General features: G+C 35.2%; 3 protein-coding genes across 3 annotated transcripts; 2 read left to right on the top strand and 1 right to left on the bottom strand.

Annotated features, from left to right (window-relative positions):
* Window positions 5,568-8,381, top strand: LOC110262644. Its single transcript, XM_021103087.1, has 7 exons — window positions 5,568-5,611; window positions 5,725-5,988; window positions 6,225-6,269; window positions 6,356-6,496; window positions 6,960-7,055; window positions 7,193-7,294; window positions 7,843-8,381. Exons 1-5 carry the CDS (start codon window positions 5,570-5,572, stop codon window positions 6,966-6,968), a joined length of 501 nt encoding a protein of 166 aa, XP_020958746.1. The 5' UTR covers window positions 5,568-5,569; the 3' UTR covers window positions 6,969-7,055; window positions 7,193-7,294; window positions 7,843-8,381.
* LOC107641411 (pre-mRNA-splicing factor SLU7) lies at window positions 10,815-13,894 on the top strand. Its single transcript, XM_021124036.1, has 10 exons — window positions 10,815-10,830; window positions 10,966-11,069; window positions 11,688-11,763; window positions 12,046-12,209; window positions 12,328-12,429; window positions 12,583-12,618; window positions 12,805-13,021; window positions 13,179-13,282; window positions 13,572-13,640; window positions 13,735-13,894. Exons 1-10 carry the CDS (start codon window positions 10,815-10,817, stop codon window positions 13,810-13,812), a joined length of 966 nt encoding a protein of 321 aa, XP_020979695.1. The 3' UTR covers window positions 13,813-13,894.
* Window positions 14,603-17,220, bottom strand: LOC107641410 (putative disease resistance protein RGA1). Its single transcript, XM_016344902.1, has 2 exons — window positions 16,330-17,220; window positions 14,603-16,195 (listed from the first exon to the last, which is right to left on the bottom strand). The coding sequence occupies exons 1-2, from the start codon at window positions 17,218-17,220 to the stop codon at window positions 14,603-14,605; spliced, it is 2,484 nt and encodes an 827-aa protein (XP_016200388.1).

Raw genomic sequence — 18,063 nt, 5'->3', positions numbered from 1 at the left:
GCGTGTTTTTTTTTTTAATTTTTTAAATTTTATTAAAGTAAGGGTAGTTTAGGAATAAAATTAAAAATTTTATTAAAAAGAACGATTTTAATACGAAAAAAAAAAACGTTAAGAACGATTCTAAATCGAAAATTAGATCAGGTACGGGTTCGATTCCGACCCTCAACGTGAGGGACCAAAACAATACTTATCCCGCAGGTTTACTATTCTTGATAACAATAGGGGGAGTAAGCATTGTGTGAAAATAAATTGAAACAGTTATAGTGAAACAGTTGAACTTATGATGCTTGAGACTGCCTGCAATTTTCTTTGTTTTACACTATTATTTCACGCAGCTATGATTATGTATATTGGTCTGATTATGAATATTGATTATACTTATTATAATTTTTGTTTTGTTTTGGTATCTGAGTTTTTTTTAAGGCTGCTCCATGATGTTACTGTTGAAAAACTATTTCTGAAACATTGGTTTATCATTATTTTTGTTCTATTTTTGGATTTTAGTTGTTGAACTCTGTTGGGTGACTATAACTCATTAACTTGGCTTTTACTTTTTTATCTGCTCTACACTTTTTGCATATGTGTTGAACTGTCTCTCCATGCATGTATCCCTCCTTAATGACAAAAGGGGGATAAAGAAAAATGAATTGAAAGGCTGCTTTTTGTTTTTATTGTGATTTATGATGATGATGTTTGAAGCTGCTGTTTTTTTATTTGAATTTATGTTTTTTATAGCTTAGCATTTGAGCTCTTGAATAAATACCTTTTAATTAATATTTGGTTTAGCTCTGATTCATGCATGTTTCAAGCCTGGATGATGTTTTTTGTGAATTGATAAGAGCCTTGCAAACTTTGACATATGATGTGTCTCTCCTTGATGACAAAAGGGGGAGAAAAATGAAAAAGGGAGAAAAAGGGCTGAATTGAAAAACTATTTTATTTCATTGATTAGTGCTCTATTTCATGCTCTAATTTGCTCTATTTTTAGCACCCTGTTTCAGTGGATAAATTTCAACCTAAGCTTTGATTGTTATTAATAAACTTATTTGCTCAAATGCATATGTGCTGTCTGGACTATAGAATTTTATTAAGGTGTTTGAGAAGTATATTCTTGTGAAAAACTGACTCGGTTTTAAAAGGTTCTATTGTCTAAATTTTTAATGTTTAGGAACCTGTTGGAGCTTGTATACAATGTTTACTTTCTTGAAAATTTTGTTTATCAGGCACACATCAAGGGGGAGCGCATTGAACAAAAGAAAGGGGAAGATTTTTGAAAATCTTTAAAGGGAGTGCTCTATCCTAACCCTTTCATTTCAGTTTAATAATGTTTGTTATCAAGGGGGAGATTGTTGAGTTTGGGAACAAATATTAAAAATGATGATCAAATATTATTAAAATGTTAAGTTGAATATTTATTAAAATATTACAAATTATTTGTTTGATGAATTTGGTTTAGTATGCAGGTAAGCAAATTAATTGTGGCCCAAATTAAACAAGCCCACCTTGATCAAGAAACGAATTCAGCCCATACCAAATTGATTGAAAATAAGTGGCTGAACCAAGAAAAAGAAAATAAGCACATGTTATGTGTAGGAAATAAAAAGAAACAAGTTGACCCAAGGAACAAATGTTTAAAACCCAAGTCAACACTCTCTTTGACCAAACTCCATCACAAATATTTGATCCAAAGCTTAGTGGCTGAAATTTGAGAAAGAAAAGACAAGTCCAATCACAAGCCCATGAAACAAACTTGATGAATTAAATAGAAGAGAACCAAAGTTGCCCAAAACCTTTAAGAATCCATATAGTGATCACAAAATCAAAGGGTTCCACTTTGCAAAGTTATCATTCTTGGTTACTAGAAGTAAAAATTCAATTGAGTTTAATTTCATTAAAAGCATGCTTCGGTTACTATACCCTTGGTAACTGAAACTCCAAATTCAATTCAATTTAATTTGCATTGATGGCTTCCATTGAAAGTTTCTCTCTTCTCTCTCCTCTCTCTCTTTCAGTCACGTCTATCATCTTCCAAGAAAGAAAGAAAGAAAATAGAATGCACAAAGAGTGGGTTATGACTAAAGGCCACAAGCTTCATACGAAAGCTATTCTCTCTTCTCTCTCATTTCTCCTTTGGTCACATTTATCCATCAGAGAAGAAGATTGAAGAAAAGTAAAACCTCTGAAGAAAAGCCTATGAATAAAGGATAAGAAAGATTGTTGCTACAGAAGGAAAAATTTGGAGAAAGGCTTCAAGATTTTGTTACCAAAAAAGAAAGAGATCGGCCTCGATTCATGAAGCAAATCTATCTTGGTAAAAAGTTCATTTCCATTTTTGTACCTCAAAGAAGAAGATAGCCTCCGAGTCTCTAGAGGGGAAGAAGCAAAAATGGAAAGCTTGAAGCCAGCGTGGGTCAGAACCACATCAACGATCAAAATCAAGACTTGGAGCCAAAGCAAAGTTCAACGGCTCAGATTCAAGATGCATGAAGAAAAATGTTGAAAGAGAAGATTGAAGGTATAGTTGCATGTTTGATTTGATCACGACTTCTACCCTCTCTCTCCTCTGTCACACCGCTGCTGCATGTGTATTGGGAGAAGAGAACCAACATGTGTTGAAGAAGGTTTCAAGCCTTGGAAGCTTTACTCCTCTATATTAAGGGTGAATGGCCAAGGGTTGAGGGTAAGGAGTGAGAGCACACGTTTGGGTTCCCATAGCTCTTTGAGTTGTTCATTCTTCTCCTTCATGGCTTTCATTGAATATTTCCTTTTCTTAGTTTAGTGTGTCTGTGTTTCATTGGTAAAAGGCAAAATGTGAGGTTTTGTAAGAAAAAGCCAATGAGTGAAAAAAGACAGAGAGTTAAAGAAAAAGCCATAATTATCTTAGAAATTCTTTGTATGTATTTTTGTTTTGTTGTCATAATCCTGAGGAGATTTTCTTGCAAGCTGGGTTAGCACTTTGCGGTTGAAAGCTAGGTTTGAGTCCTAGTCAAGTTCAGGTTGGGTTAGAATCTGGACTTGTTCTCTTGCAAGTTGGGTGAGCACTTTGCTGTTGAAAGCTAGGATGAGTCCTAGTCAAGTTCAGGTTGGGTTAGAATCTGGACTTGTCCCAAATAGGATTGGATAGATCCTAGGGAGAATTGGTGAATGTATTCTGTTGAAAGATAGTGAAATTCTGTTACTGTTGTGATAGAGACTGGATGTAGGCTACATTGCACTTAGCAGCTGAACCAGGATACATCTTGGTGTGATTCTCTCTTCTCTGCTTCGTTTCTGCTTCAGGCACTCGGGAGACAAAATGAAAAATGTCTCTTAATATATTACGAGACAAAATGAAAATGTCTCTCACCTTCTTATGAGACAAAGTAAAAATATCTCCTGAAATTTATGTACAAGGGCAAAAGTAATATTCTGCAAAAATGGTAGCTAAGATTTAACCCCCCATTCTCTTAGCCATTGATTACCATCATATGTCTTCACATTCGTTGGCTACTATACATAGCTAGGCTAGAAGACATGGGCAAATACAGTTGGGAATCTGCTGCTATCTCATGGTTATACCAGTGCATATGCCGTGTGGCCAATAGAAACGTGGTAAAGTTAGCCAGTTCATTTAGCTCCTTTAGTCATGGATCTTCTGGTGGTTCCCTAGTTTTAGGTAGGGGTGACAACATGCACCCTACCTGCGAGAACCCAATCTGATCCAACCCGGCCGGGTAGAGTTGTCAACCCGATCCGCAGTGGATAGGATTCTCGTGTCCTCAACCCTACCCGACCAAGCCACACCTATATATATGTTATAAACTTATATAGAAATATACTTCAAGTAGATGTTGAACTAATGACCTCTCACTAAATGCAAAAGATCCTTAGCCACTAAGTGAAGATCATTAATTGATAATTTTTTTTTTTTACATAAAAATCAGTTCTATTTAAATTATCATTAAGTTATATAATAATGTTGCATCTTTTTGGTAACTCGCAGGTAGGGGTGTTATCGGTTCGGTTTGGTTCGGTTTTAGACCAAAAACTAATCGAACCGATTTATTCGGTTTTTACATAATACCAACCAATCGGTTTGCTGTTTGCGCAACAACCGAACCGAACCGAACCGAACCAAAAGCAGTTTGGTTCGGTCGGTTTTTTCGGTTTTTAATTCTAACTAAGAGAAAATTAATCTTAGTAAAATGATGTTCAAAACAATCAATAAACTAAAATAATATTACATTACATTTAAATTCAACACAATTTCAACTCATTCCAATAACTTAACATAAAACAAACACATTTGTTAAGTCTAAAATTTCCATTTCAATGTATTACTAAACCACTTCTGTGGTTTGGTTTGGTTCGGTTCGGTTTTTGCTGAACCAAAGTTTTAACTTGAAAATAAATATTATAAACGTTATCATAATAATAGTGAATCTTAATGTAACCTTCTCATTGCTTAATTAGTATATGACTAGACCTGAAATCCTAATTAAACCAAGTGGTTACTCTTCTCTATAATAAGTTATTATATATGTATAATATAAGTTAGAAGTTCAAAACTATTGGTTCATAGCTTATAACCATAGCCTTCCTCTATTTAAGCGAATATACTTAAATCCCTATAAATTATAATATATACTTAAATAAAAGTTTATAATGGAAATTAAGATAACATGTAGAGAAAGCATTAAACCATCATTACCCACTCTTGAAGAACACAAAAAGCACAAACTATGTTTATTCGATGTGTATCAACTTAACACCTATTTTCCACTAATCCTATTTTACCACAAAGGATCTTCAGACATTTTAACACAATTGAAGAAATCACTATCCGAGGCACTAACAATTTTCTACCCTCTTGCAGGTAGGGGTGTTATCGGTTCGGTTTGGTTCGGTTTTAGACCAAAAACTAATCGAACCGATTTATTCGGTTTTTACATAATACCAACCAATCGGTTTGCTGTTTGCGCAACAACCGAACCGAACCGAACCGAACCAAAAGCAGTTTGGTTCGGTCGGTTTTTTCGGTTTTTAATTCTAACTAAGAGAAAATTAATCTTAGTAAAATGATGTTCAAAACAATCAATAAACTAAAATAATATTACATTACATTTAAATTCAACACAATTTCAACTCATTCCAATAACTTAACATAAAACAAACACATTTGTTAAGTCTAAAATTTCCATTTCAATATATTACTAAACCACTTCTGCGGTTCGGTTCGGTTCGGTTCGATTTCTGCTGAGCCAACCGAAAACCGAACCGAACCGATCGGTTTACTTCGGAAAAAAACCAAAAAACCGATTTTTTTCGGTTGTTATAAATTTCGGTTCGGTTTTACGGTAAATTTCGGTTTGGTTCGGTAACTTACACCCCTACTCGCGGGTAAGACTGGGTACCCGCAGATTAAGAACGGGTAGAGTTAGGGTTGGGATATTCTCAACCCATAGGTAGGATTAGGGTTGGATCCAAACCTTACCCTACCCTACTCATTGCCACCCCTTGTTTCATGCATGATGGGTTTGACGCCATTCATTGACCATTGGCATCGAGGTACTTGATGTTTATGGTTATTATGTTTGTCCATGCGGTCTTGAGAATGATATCAAAAGAACAGGTGACTGCTTCCTATGCATCATTTCTTTAGATAATATTATAGTCATAAGGATAATTTTGTGCACTCAGTGGACCCTGGATAAAATCTAATCATAATGCTTTCTGGAACTGAAGTCTTGGAAGAAGAACCAGCAGATGAAATTGACTTGTCTTCATTTTCGGGTAACTTACGTCGTGATGATCGGGATAATGCTCGTGATTGCTGGAAAATTTCTGATGGAAATAACTTTAGAGTCAGAAGCAAGCATTTTTGCTTTGACAAGTCCAAGGTTCCCGCCGGAAAACATCTGCTGGATCTTGTTGCTGTTGATTGGTTCAAGCCTCAAGGACTCAAAAAGGATGGACCATGTAGCTAAGCGTCAGGGTTGTGCAACACAAGTGAGTATTAATAACACTCTGTTTGAATTTTGTTTACATGACAATTTATATGTAGGTTTGTCATTTTATCCTGATGTGAAAAAATAATCTACAGACCTATTCTATGATCTCTTTGTCGTTGCATGTATGAAAAATGTACTTGTATAAATTTTGCAAACAATTTATTTTGTTATAATACTTGTTTATTGTTATCCTTTGGTGACTTCGTTGACAAAGGTTTTTTTTGGTTCATGTAGGTTGCATCAGAAAAAGGGTTTTTCTCCATTATCTTTAATCTTCAAGTGGGTTTCCTTGCTTCATATGTTTCTACTCTACGATTTAATAATTTGGAGTTTTTCAGTAAATTAATGATCACGTTTGGTTGTAGGTGCCTGGATCAACACACTATAGTATGGTATTCTATTTTGTGACAAAAGAATTAGTTCCTGGATCCCTCTTGCAACGCTTTGTTGATGGTGACGATGAATTCCGAAATAGCAGGTTGAAGCTCATTCCATCAGTCCCCAAGGTATATATAATTTTGTCATCATTACAAATTGGGCAATTTTCACTGCCTCAGCAATTCTTTTTCTATTATTTTTTTTGTTGGTAATTTTTCATCCTTATATAATTGTTGTTCATTATCTCCCGTCCCCATGTCCATCTAGCAGCAGTCTTGTGTAATAATCTCTTTATATGGACACGTTATAACATTTATATATAATACTAAAGAATATTAGAGGGCCATCAGAATTTATTATTTTTGGCCATCAATTAGCCATTAATGTTTAAAAGTGTGGGCTAAAGTATGTTGTTGGATTACTAAACTAAAGAAATTGGGTTGATAGCTAAAAGTGATGGCCAAAAACAATCAATTTTGATGGCTCTCTAGCATTTCTCTAACACTATTATGTTTCTCTTCCTTTCTCTCTTCTATTTGCTATTATTACTATTCTTCCGCTAAAAATTCTGTCCCAACTAAAAAATTGCAGGGCTCGTGAATTGTGCGCCAGAGTGTTGGTAGTACTCCTTGTCTACTGGGAAAGGCAGTTGATTGCAACTATATTCGTGGTGCTAAGTATTTAGAAGTAAAACTTCACCCAATTTCTTGATATAGTGTTTTCTGTTCTATGTTGCAGGAGGTGGCCTAATTTCTAGTAATAAATGATCTATATACCCTTACTTGTCTGCCATAATTGTTTAATAAACTATTTTCCATCTGTAGATTGATGTTGATATTGGTTCTTCCACTGTTGCTAATGGAGTTTTGGGGCTGGTTGTTGGTGTGATTACAACGTTGGTGGTTGATATGGCTTTCCTTGTGCAGGTATGTTTCCCTATGTTGTAAAAAGTTATAGCAAGTGAACTAACCTATTTTCTTGTTGCATTCAGTGTAAACCTTTCATGTTCATGTTGCACAAGATTAATCATGACTTTGATGTTACATATACGGTTAAATCTTGACCATAGTATAACGACTGGACTTGAGTAATTAATCTAACATTATGTAGACTCGCCAATTAATAACAGACGTGCCCCCTTCACCATTTTTCTTTTAATTGTTCAATTTCATGTGGCTTCATCCTTAAAGGCTGGCGGTTGTAAATAGTTCCTCAAGTTCAGCAATATTATTGTTTAGTTTCTTACAATTTTTCCTGTCATCTTTTTCGGTAGCCCAGTTACATATTATGCATGAGATTTTTTGCCTAGTCTAGTAGTCTTTCGTCTGAATCAGTGCTTAACCATAGCAGTAATTTTGACGGTGAATTTGTTGACTCTTTTTTTTGGGTTTAATTAGAGAGGTTTTTTGACTGTTCACTTACAACTTTTACCATTATACCAAATAGGAGTGACAAAATTGTTGTTTATTGTCAGGCAAATACCCCTGATGAGTTGCCGGAGAGGCTTATTGGAGCTGTTCGTATCTCTCATCTAGAACTCAAATCTGCCATTGTTCCAAAACTTGATCCGGATCCATCATAACTGACCAAGTCGTCTCTGTTGTTTCTTCATACAAAAAAAAAAAAGATCATTTGTCTGCAATCTGCTCGAATACCATTTTTTTATAAACTGGGATGTAGGTTAAATTCTTTTTTCCCTTATCTGTTAGGGTATTAATTCTTAAAAGGAAATTTCTCTTTTGGTGGCTCAAAAGAGAGAGAAAAAAGGGTTTTTTTTTGTTGTTTGGGGGGGGGTTGTCAAGCTCATAGGATCTGTAATTTCTCAACGCATTGTCATTTAGGGGTATTTTATCAGCTTCAGGTATAAACTATGAACATATATAGTAGTCGTAAACTTGTGTTTCTGCCCACCTTGAAGAAAGATGGAAATGACCATCTTTATAAAAGAGTAAATCATCAGCTTCATCCATTTATTTGTATTTTGTATTATAATAGGAATTTTCTTTGCCGAAATCGCTCGTTCCCTTTTTGTTTTATTTGTTGTTACTATTATTTATATTTTTTTTTTTGGAGAAATATCCTGTTACTGTATTTTACATGTTCTATCATTGTAGAGTTTCTCCTTTCCAACCTTATAGGACCCTAAGGTCGCAATTGTGAGAGTTAAGGCCAAAGTGGTCTTGAAGATTGGTAGTGGTCGTACGTAGTCCTTGATATTCTAAATTTCTAATTGCACCCGTTATGTTCCTATGATTAGTAAAGATGCACTATATTAGTCCTTATCAATATTTGATGGATAAAAGGCCAAAGGACTAACATAATATAATTTTACCAATTTTAGATATTTAATTAGTACAATTAAAATCTTTGGAACGACTATAATCTGTAACTTCAAATGTTCAAATATTATACTTATTTTTTCTTTGGATGTGCTTGGCCAGAAAAATGTGGCGTGTGAAGAGAATTGAAAAATAGCATTTTGATGACAAATATTAGGTGATTAATATTTTTTATTTTTGTTTTATATTTGTATTAATATTAATTAATTTTTTATTTATATTAAAAATATTGGTTTTGTATTTACTACTTTTTATCTTTGTTTACAGAATATATATTTTTTAAAATCTTTTGAACGTAACAAAATCACTTGTGATACTGTTCCGTGAACGGAAATAAGAGTAAGATTGTAGCTGTCACCTTAACACTATGTTTGTTTGAGGTGAAAATGGGAGGAAAGAAAAGGGAAGAAAAGAAATTGGATTCTTTGTTTGGTTGAGAAGAGAAATATGAGAGGAAGGAAAATGGGTGAAAAAATATTAGTGAGACTCACCAATTTTTTTTCTTTAACAATTGAGAGAAAATAGAGAGAAAACTAAATCTCTCTCTCTACTTTTAATATTAACCTTTTATTTTTTTAATATTTTATAATATAAAAATAAAATTATATTTTTATATTTCTTTCTTTCTTATTTTCCTTTCATCCAAACATATCTAAAAAAAATAAAAATTCACTCAATTTCTTTCTTTTTCTTTCTTTCCTTTCTGTTTCTTTTCTTCCAACCAAACATAGCCTAAGTGTTCGCATTTCTCTTTTTTGTACAAATTCAAAATACGCAAGTCACCCCAAAAAAAATATATATAAATATACATTACAATACGTATATGGACTAAAAAATTTAAAGTATCTGTTGTACAATATGGTCATTAAATTTTAATTAGTTTGAAATTAGTAAATATTCTAATAAGTGAAATAATTAGTCTGAAATTTTAGGAATTTTTATATTTAAAATAAGAATTAAACCCATTTAGTTAAAAGAAACTCCCATTTGTTCCCCTACAATGAAACACAAATTGATGACAAAACATGCATTATAGCATTATTATATTATTTATATTTATATTAATAATAATGTAAATTGAATATTGTTTAAAATGAATAAAGTCATGTTTCGCTGTCCACATTCTACATTGAAGTGCATATATTAATTCCAAATTCTCAACACCCATCACATACACTGATACACAGCCTAATTTAGTGGCCGTATGCAATATTCACAATGACGCTAAAACCCAGTACAAACAAATATATAATCATCCACGTCTAAGGTCAAATCCGTCATCTCAATAGTACAAAATCACGTGGGACCCAAGTTCTCCTTTTTGATCACGTACTCCTCCAGAAAAAAACTTCAAATACCATTTATTTATGAATTTAATGATATTTTATTTAATAAATATTTGAAATTTATAATAACCATAGACATAAACTAAAACACAAAAAAATAAAAATAAAAAGCTTAAATTTATGTTGCTACAAAAGCTTATAAATTAATATAAATAAAAAATTCAAGTAATTCTTACTCATATTGCGTTGAAATTTTCTCAAAATAAAGTTGAATTCAACTTGAAAGTTGAAATCATTTTATTTTAATGTTGTTATTTTGAATGGCACACAAAAAGGAAAAAAATAAAAAATAAAAAGGAAAATATTTATGAGTACGCCAGCTCCATTCAAAAACGGGCGAAGGAGAAGTGTCACGGCGCCACACCGTATTCTAACTTACGTGGGATCTCTCGCTTGTGCTCCGTAGAATCTTTCCCTCAAAAAATTCCCAATACTCTCTTTCTCTCTCTGCACTGTTTCTGCTCCGATACGTCGTCGTTTCCGCGCTCCCATTCGCCAACTCCGATCCCGGATAATCGGAGCCGGAGAAGGAGGAACAAGAACCTTCTAGAACAACTCCAACTACTGTAACCTGTTCACCTCTTAGCGCCAATCCTGAATTCGAATTTCTTCGAGTCGTAATTACTAAGCTCTCTCTCGCGATTCCGAAACTGCGACTTCTGATAAATCACACAACGCCAAATCACAATCAGCGTCTCTCTTCTGCTTCTTTGTTCGTTTCGTCTCTCGTTCTTCCGACTGATTCTTCAGTTGTTCACAACATGGCCACCGCTTCAGGTACCTTCTTCCTTTCATTCAATTTCGATCCCTTTTCTCGTGAATTTTCGTACCCTAGGGTTTATGCTATCGGCTCTTAATAGTTTGAGCGTTTGCAGTATTTGATGTCCTATTAAAAATTACCCTAATTTAAAGGAAGGAATTTATTGAATGTTTTTGATGGCCCTGATACTTCCATTTGGTTCTTTGAGGCCGATGTCTTGTGGCTTAGGGCTTCATGTCGTTATGGCTGGCAGACTGTAAGTCTTTGAAGATCGTCACCATTATTGATGCTATTCTGTGCAATGTGTGAGAGGTGCAAATTTGTTGGATCTTTCATTTCAAAGGCCAGAAAATGATTAGTTTGTTGAATATCTTGTATGTACTAGCCACTAGGCTATACTGTGCCAAAGAATATGAAAGCATAAATTGAACTGTGGAAGAAATTAAGCTAGCAGGATGCCAGACATCACACTTTTCTTTCAGGATATTGTTCTGGTACCAACTAGGGGTGTGGGTATACTATGCCATAGTATATGAAAGCATAAATTGAACTCTCAGAGAAATTAACCTATCAGGATGCTAGACATCACACTTTTCTTTCAGGATATTGTTCTGGTACTAACTAGGGGTGTGGTTTGTTTTTCTGTCACTGAGGAAAAGTATTTATTTTATGAAAAGAGAAAAGATAAAAAGAAAAGTGATATGTAGGATGATGAATACCTAACTGTTTAGGTGGCCGACGAGCTAGAATCTTACCATTTGGGTTTGCTATCTGTGTAGTTTTCCATGAAAAGCAGTAATGATGGTTATCGTATAATCTATATGCTTGTTTTTGGATTAAACTGGACATAATCTATTTGTTTACTTTTCTGTAGCTAATTGTTTCAGAAAAAAATAAAATCTCTTCAGTCGTATTGGGATCAGTTGTTCACAACATGGCCACCGCTTCAGGTACCTTTTCCTTTCATTCAATTTCGATCCCTTTTTCTTTGTGCGGGTTTGAGAAGAGGGGGGTGGCGTTGTAATGTTCTTTCATATCTGGGCAAGTATTGAGATTGAAAAATCAGAGATGCTCCAATTCAAAGCTTTTAGGTTTTCCCGTATTGTTTTAATGGATATTAATTTTCCATAGTCAATGCAAATAAGATGTCAATGCTTAATTTTTTGGCCGTTAGTGAATTCTCTTGCAATAATTATATAATTTATTTCTTTTTTGCGTGGGGCGGATTGCAGTGGCATTCAAGTCCAGGGAGGACCATCGCAAACAGATTGAGTTAGAGGAAGCACGTAAAGCTGGGCTTGCACCAGCTGAGGTGGATGAAGATGGTAAAGAAATTAACCCTCACATTCCCCAGTATATGTCATCTGCACCTTGGTATCTTAATGCTGAGAGACCTGTAAGTGTTATTTTTTATTTATTTATTTATTTTATATCTGCAAGAAATTTTGGTATTTGAAACATTATTCATGTATAATGGACTTGTTATTCTGAATTGTACTTTTTTGCCTTTGTAGAGTTTAAAACATCAAAGGAAGTGGAAATCCGATCCCAATTACACCAAATCATGGTATGATAGAGGTGCTAAAATTTTCCAGGCTGACAAGTACAGGAAAGGTGCATGTGAAAAGTAAGTAATCTATCTACCACTCTAAATGTGTTTTTGTTGTGTGTCTTGATGTAAATGTTCTCATTGACTATCTTCTCAGTGGGATCATGAATTTTAGTACACTTTGCATAAGCATTGGGTCTTCTTTTATTTACTTTTTCAGTTATATGATCGAGCTGGTAGAATTATCAAGGGACAGGTAAATTTTGCATTATAAAGCATAAATTTTTATTGCCGAACCTAAAATTCTACTTCTAAACCTTTAAAAACAATGCACGCTTTTGTATTGTCTTAAAATACACACTCACGTATATATCGCTTCTTGTTTAGTGACGTCATGTCTCTTTAGATTATGTATTTATTTTATAATTGATGCTGTCAACAGGAGGCAGCACTTCCTAGAAGCAAGTATGAGGAGGATGTTTACATTAACAACCACACTACTGTTTGGGGCTCATGGTGGAGGGACCACCAATGGGGCTATAAGTGCTGCAAGCAGACCATACGTAATAGCTATTGCACTGGTGCTGCTGGTATAGAGGCTGCTGAGGCTGCAAGTGATCTTATGAAGGCTAATATTGCCCGTAAGGAGGCTGCTGCAGGTTTGTACACTGACATACACCAAACCTAGATTTAATTTTGCATCTATCCTCCTCATTTTTCCTTTTCTATTGCTATCTTTGTCTTTGTTTGATGCGTTTGTTCATATTTGACATTCTCTTAATTGAATTTGATCTTTTTTTGTTTGTATCTGTGCAGAGGATCCTACACCTACAGAGGAGAAAAAGCTTGCTACATGGGGAACTGATGTCCCTGATGATATAGTCCTGGATGACAAGTTGCTAGCTGAGGCCCTCAAAAAGGTAGATGCAAGTCTCTTATTCATAATATTTCTAATTCTTCGATGTTTATATTATCTTCCTTCTGTAGAACGAGTTATTTGTGTTGTCCTGATAAGGTTATTGACCTAAACCATGAATGGAGTAACCCACTAGTTTTGACTCCAAATTTTCTCGCATAAAAGAAGGGGATCTGTTTGGCGTTTTTATTCTTCCCCTATTTGGGGATTTGGGTATGTCCAGGTGAAAATTTTCAAAAATGTATATTAGTGTTTTTATCTTGGTGCCTGATTGGTTAAGTTTGGTTTTACAGGAGGATCAAAGGAAGAGAGAAGAGAAAGATGAGAGGAAGCGTAAATATAATGTCAGATGGAATGATGAGGTATGATTATTTTAAGATGCCATTGGATAAGAATTGTGTTTATAAAAATACATTGCCCCCTTTTGCATATATATAAATATTCGTTATGTTATAGGTTACGGCTGAGGATATGGAGGCATACAGGATGAAGAGAGTACACCATGATGATCCAATGAAAGACTTCCTGCACTGAACGTGCAGAGGGCAAAAGAAATCTGTGCCTCCTTGCGATAAGTCTGCATAGGTCCTTACTGCATCATATTTTTGGCAGATGGGATTATCAAACGCTTTATAGACATTTTTCCGGCCATCCAGGTCGGATCTAGAAATAGTATCATTGGGGCCAATAACATATATAATATTAAAAAATTATGCAAAAAAAATTATATAATGTAAAATGCATTACAAAAATATATTGATAGAGAATATATTTGAAAGTACAAAAAATATGTATGAACTTTTTATTAATGAAGTGGTCAATTCTTCGTTTCATAAAATTCATCGATAATAGAATTTGTGTCAAATTTTTCAGCAATTTTTTTTCAATATAATTAAAAGATAATTAGCAAGAAATTTATCTTTTATTTTGTTTTTTAATTATTCTTCACAATATTCATAGCTGAAAAAGAACTCTCATTTTTAGTAGTTGAAACCGAGAAAATTAATACCAAATGAATCAAGAAGGACGCTCACAAGAAGAAAAAAATATACTTTATGGGAATTGAAAAATTTTATTTAATTAAAAAATATTAGTAATAATATCTTTTCAAAGTCTTTTAATATTGTTATTTACTTTTTAGATATTAGAAATCATTAATATTTAAGTTAGACTGAACTTTTATTTATATTAAATTAAATACTAGACTGTAATATTATAGGAAAGTTATCACCTGTTCTAATGTACTATATGGAACAGCAATGTTCTTAGCACTACCAGGTATGCTTGTAACTTTTGTCTTTTAGCAAAGGAGTGAATGACTATTTCAATCAATAATGTAGTTTTGAGCTGTACCGGAGAAAGTCAGATCTGGGTAACTCGCTGCTATAGTGGGAATCACCCAACAATTTTCTCCAAGATCAACATTTGGAATGTGCTTAATCCATTTCCAATCCTTCCCTGTTTCCTTCTCGAATTGTTTCTGTATGCTAGGACAATGTACAACTGTCAAACTGTTTAGACCATTGAACCATCCAACGCTTATTGGAAGAGACTTCAACTTGGGGCAACAGGCTATGTATAGTGACTGAAGAGTCATGGTACTACCCCAACAATAAGGTAAACATTCTAGATTTTTGAGCTCATGAAGAGTTATTGATTGCAACATGGGGGGCATGTGTTGTAAATCTTCTGCTAATGCTACCATTTGTGGACAGAAGGAAATGATTAGATCCTTGAGGGAACTAAGACTTTGAAAACCTGTGGATAAGCCTTTGAATTTATCACATTCGAAAATTTTTAGTTTTTCGATCGACTGTAACCCAGTTAACACTTGATCTGTTAATGACTCCAAGTTGTGGCATCCAATTATATGCAATTCTTGAAGGGCAGCGTTGTTAGCTAGTTCAAGTGGAAGTACTTCCATTTTGCTCTGGTGATGAATATGGAGTTGTCTGAGGCGACATAGACCTTGAAGGGTCCCCTTTGGAAACGAAGCCAACTCTTGATCATCATGAATTTCAAGGATTTCGAGACAACCGAGACCATGAATCGAATCCATCTGAACTTGGTTGGGGCTCCTTGTTTTAGAAGGGCATTGAGATAATAAGATCTCTCTAGAGAATAAATCATGACCAGATCTCCTCCGTGCTTTTGCTATACATAATTTTCTAACAGATGGAAGGGCAGGGAATGTCAATCTTGGACATGCAATAACATTCATTTCGGAAAGACATGGGAACATGTCACCTCCTTCCTCTTTTGATAACCCTTCCAAGTTTGGCATGCAACACAATTCCAAACACATTAGAGACTGGAATCCTCTGGCTACTCCCCCATCATAAGATTCATCATCAACATATCTCAAATTATGCATACAACATATTGCAAGTATTTTTAGAGATGGTAATCTCCCCAGTAGGGGGAGTTGTTGACTATACCAGCAATCCACAAGTTTTATGGAACACAAATTCTTCAAGTGAGGATTGCCCATCCATTGTGGGAAATACATACCTTGGTATCCTCCCACCCCTAAATTTATGAGCTTTGGATGAGGTTCCAGGGCTTCGAGAATCTGATCAACATTTTGCAGCAACTTAGATTGCTCATTTCTTCCCCATGACAATTTCAACACGTCTAGCTGCTTACCCATTAAATTGGCTTCCTTGGCATCTGCTGCATTTGTTACTCTTTCCAGGTTCTTAATGTGGAGTTCCCCTCTGAGGCATAATTGTGCTAATTCATCTAACCTTAGCCCTTTCTTCTTACCTACTATGTAAATATTCAAGGTTCTCAAAGAATTCAACTGGCCAATCTCATTAGGCATGTAAACCAACGAACTGCACCCCCTTAAGTAGAGATGTCGAAGAGCTTTTAGGTATTTCAGATGGCGGGCAACCGCCGGAGGCTTCGACAATAACTGAGATTCAAAACCTGCAAATTGCATAGGCTACTTGTGGACTCCGTAAGTGTTTGAATTGAAGTCCCACTAAGATTTAGATACCTTAGATGTTTGAAGTGAGTAATTAGTGAAAAATGCAACATATTTAATACATTTACATACCCCAAATCAAGTGCTCGCAAAGATTCAAGTGGTCCCAATATCTTCGTTGAAGCCAAAGCACAATTTGTCTGTCGGAAGTGAAATGTCCTTAAGGATCTAAATGTGCAAGCAGAAATGATTTGGTTCCGAGCACATGGCCCCATCGTGAGATGGCGAATTCTTTTTGGATGTTCAATGGGCATCTCATCATTTACAGTGCAACACACATCACCCATAACATATTGAGCGAGGTCATGAAGTAGATCATGTATTTTGAAGCACCTAACTTTGCCAAGATAATCTTTTTCAATGTCTTGAAAAAATGATGCCCAGCATAGTTCACTAATTATCTCCTCAGCTACATCTTCAACTGTCATTGTTCCTTCAGATGAGACGAAGCCATTTGCCATCCAGAGATGAACAAGTTCATCCTTTTCAATCTCAGCATCTTTAGGGAAAATAGCACAAAAAGAAAAACACTGCCTTGATTTTAATGGCAAGTTCAAGTAGCTTAATCTCAGAGCAGGTAAGATAGAGTTTTCATCTTGTGGCAAAGCGCTAACACTCACTGAAGCCGAATCCAAAATAGCCTTGATCATTCTCTTGAGACTGAAGTCCTCAGAGACACAAACCCAAATCTTCAAGTCAAAATGCTTCTTTATCCTGTCATCATTGAAGACCAGCTGAGCAAGTGTTGTTTTTCCGAGACCACCAAGACCAACTATAGTATGCACCGCGGCACGCTCAGTATCACAAGTCTGAATCAAAGCTTGCACAACACGTTCCTTATCTTCCTCTCTTCCATAGATTTCAGGTTGAGTGATAACAGAGGAGGTTTGGCGCCACTCCATCAACTCAGCTTTCTTGTCAGTGGTTGCAATTCTCTCACACAGATGAAACATCTTCCTCTCTTCAGCAATGTTTTGTAACGTCTCCCTGTTGCGTTTTTTCTCTCCTTTGTGAGGTCCAAGCCCAACATTTTGAGGGTGTCTCTTGCACCCATTGTGCCACAACCCTAGTTTAGATTTTTGGGGGTCATTGAGAGTGAGAGAGAGTAGCCACCAAATGAGAGAGTAGCCACCAAGTGAGAGAGAAAGGGAAAAACAGAATTTTCGTTTTTGCCCAAAGCAGTAAATTTCAAATGGCAGTTTCTCAGTTGTTCACCGTTGGATCGGCTTGAAATTTAAACTGCATATTCCTATCATCTTGTTCTTCATTCTGGTCGGTGGAGATGTTGATTGGAGATTTGCAGTGAGAGAAATTGGCTTCGCAAGAGAGAAATTAGGTTTCCCGTTTTTACACAGAGCAGCAATTTTGGAACGGCAGTTTCTCATTCTTTCACCATTGGATCGACGTGAAATTTAAACTGTAGATTCTTCACATCTTGTTCTTCATTCTGGACGGTGGAGATTTTAATTGGAGGTCTGCAGAGGGAGAAATTGGCTTCGACAGCAGCTCTGTTTTTTTGGGTATATTTCATCTTCTTGCTTTTCATTTGTGAGCTTTGGTGCTTTGATGTTTTGGCTGGTTATATGCACATTTTTGTGCTTTGTTTGAGACTCTCTTGTACCTCATTTGATTATAGTGGAGCTATTTCATTGGTCTGGACGACTCGTGGTTTTTACCTCTCACATTGAGGGGGTTTTCCACGTTAAAATCTCGGTGTGTTCTTATTATTGCTTTACTTGCTATATTTGCTTGTTATAGTTGCTGCCATATTGTGTTGTGAGTGCTTCCATATTGTT

This window comes from Arachis ipaensis, chromosome B05 (assembly GCF_000816755.2).
Source record: "Arachis ipaensis cultivar K30076 chromosome B05, Araip1.1, whole genome shotgun sequence".
NCBI classification, from domain to species: Eukaryota; Viridiplantae; Streptophyta; class Magnoliopsida; order Fabales; family Fabaceae; genus Arachis; species Arachis ipaensis.
The sequence above is the reverse complement of the archived record's forward strand: the minus strand, read 5'-3'. Positions and strand labels throughout refer to the sequence as shown.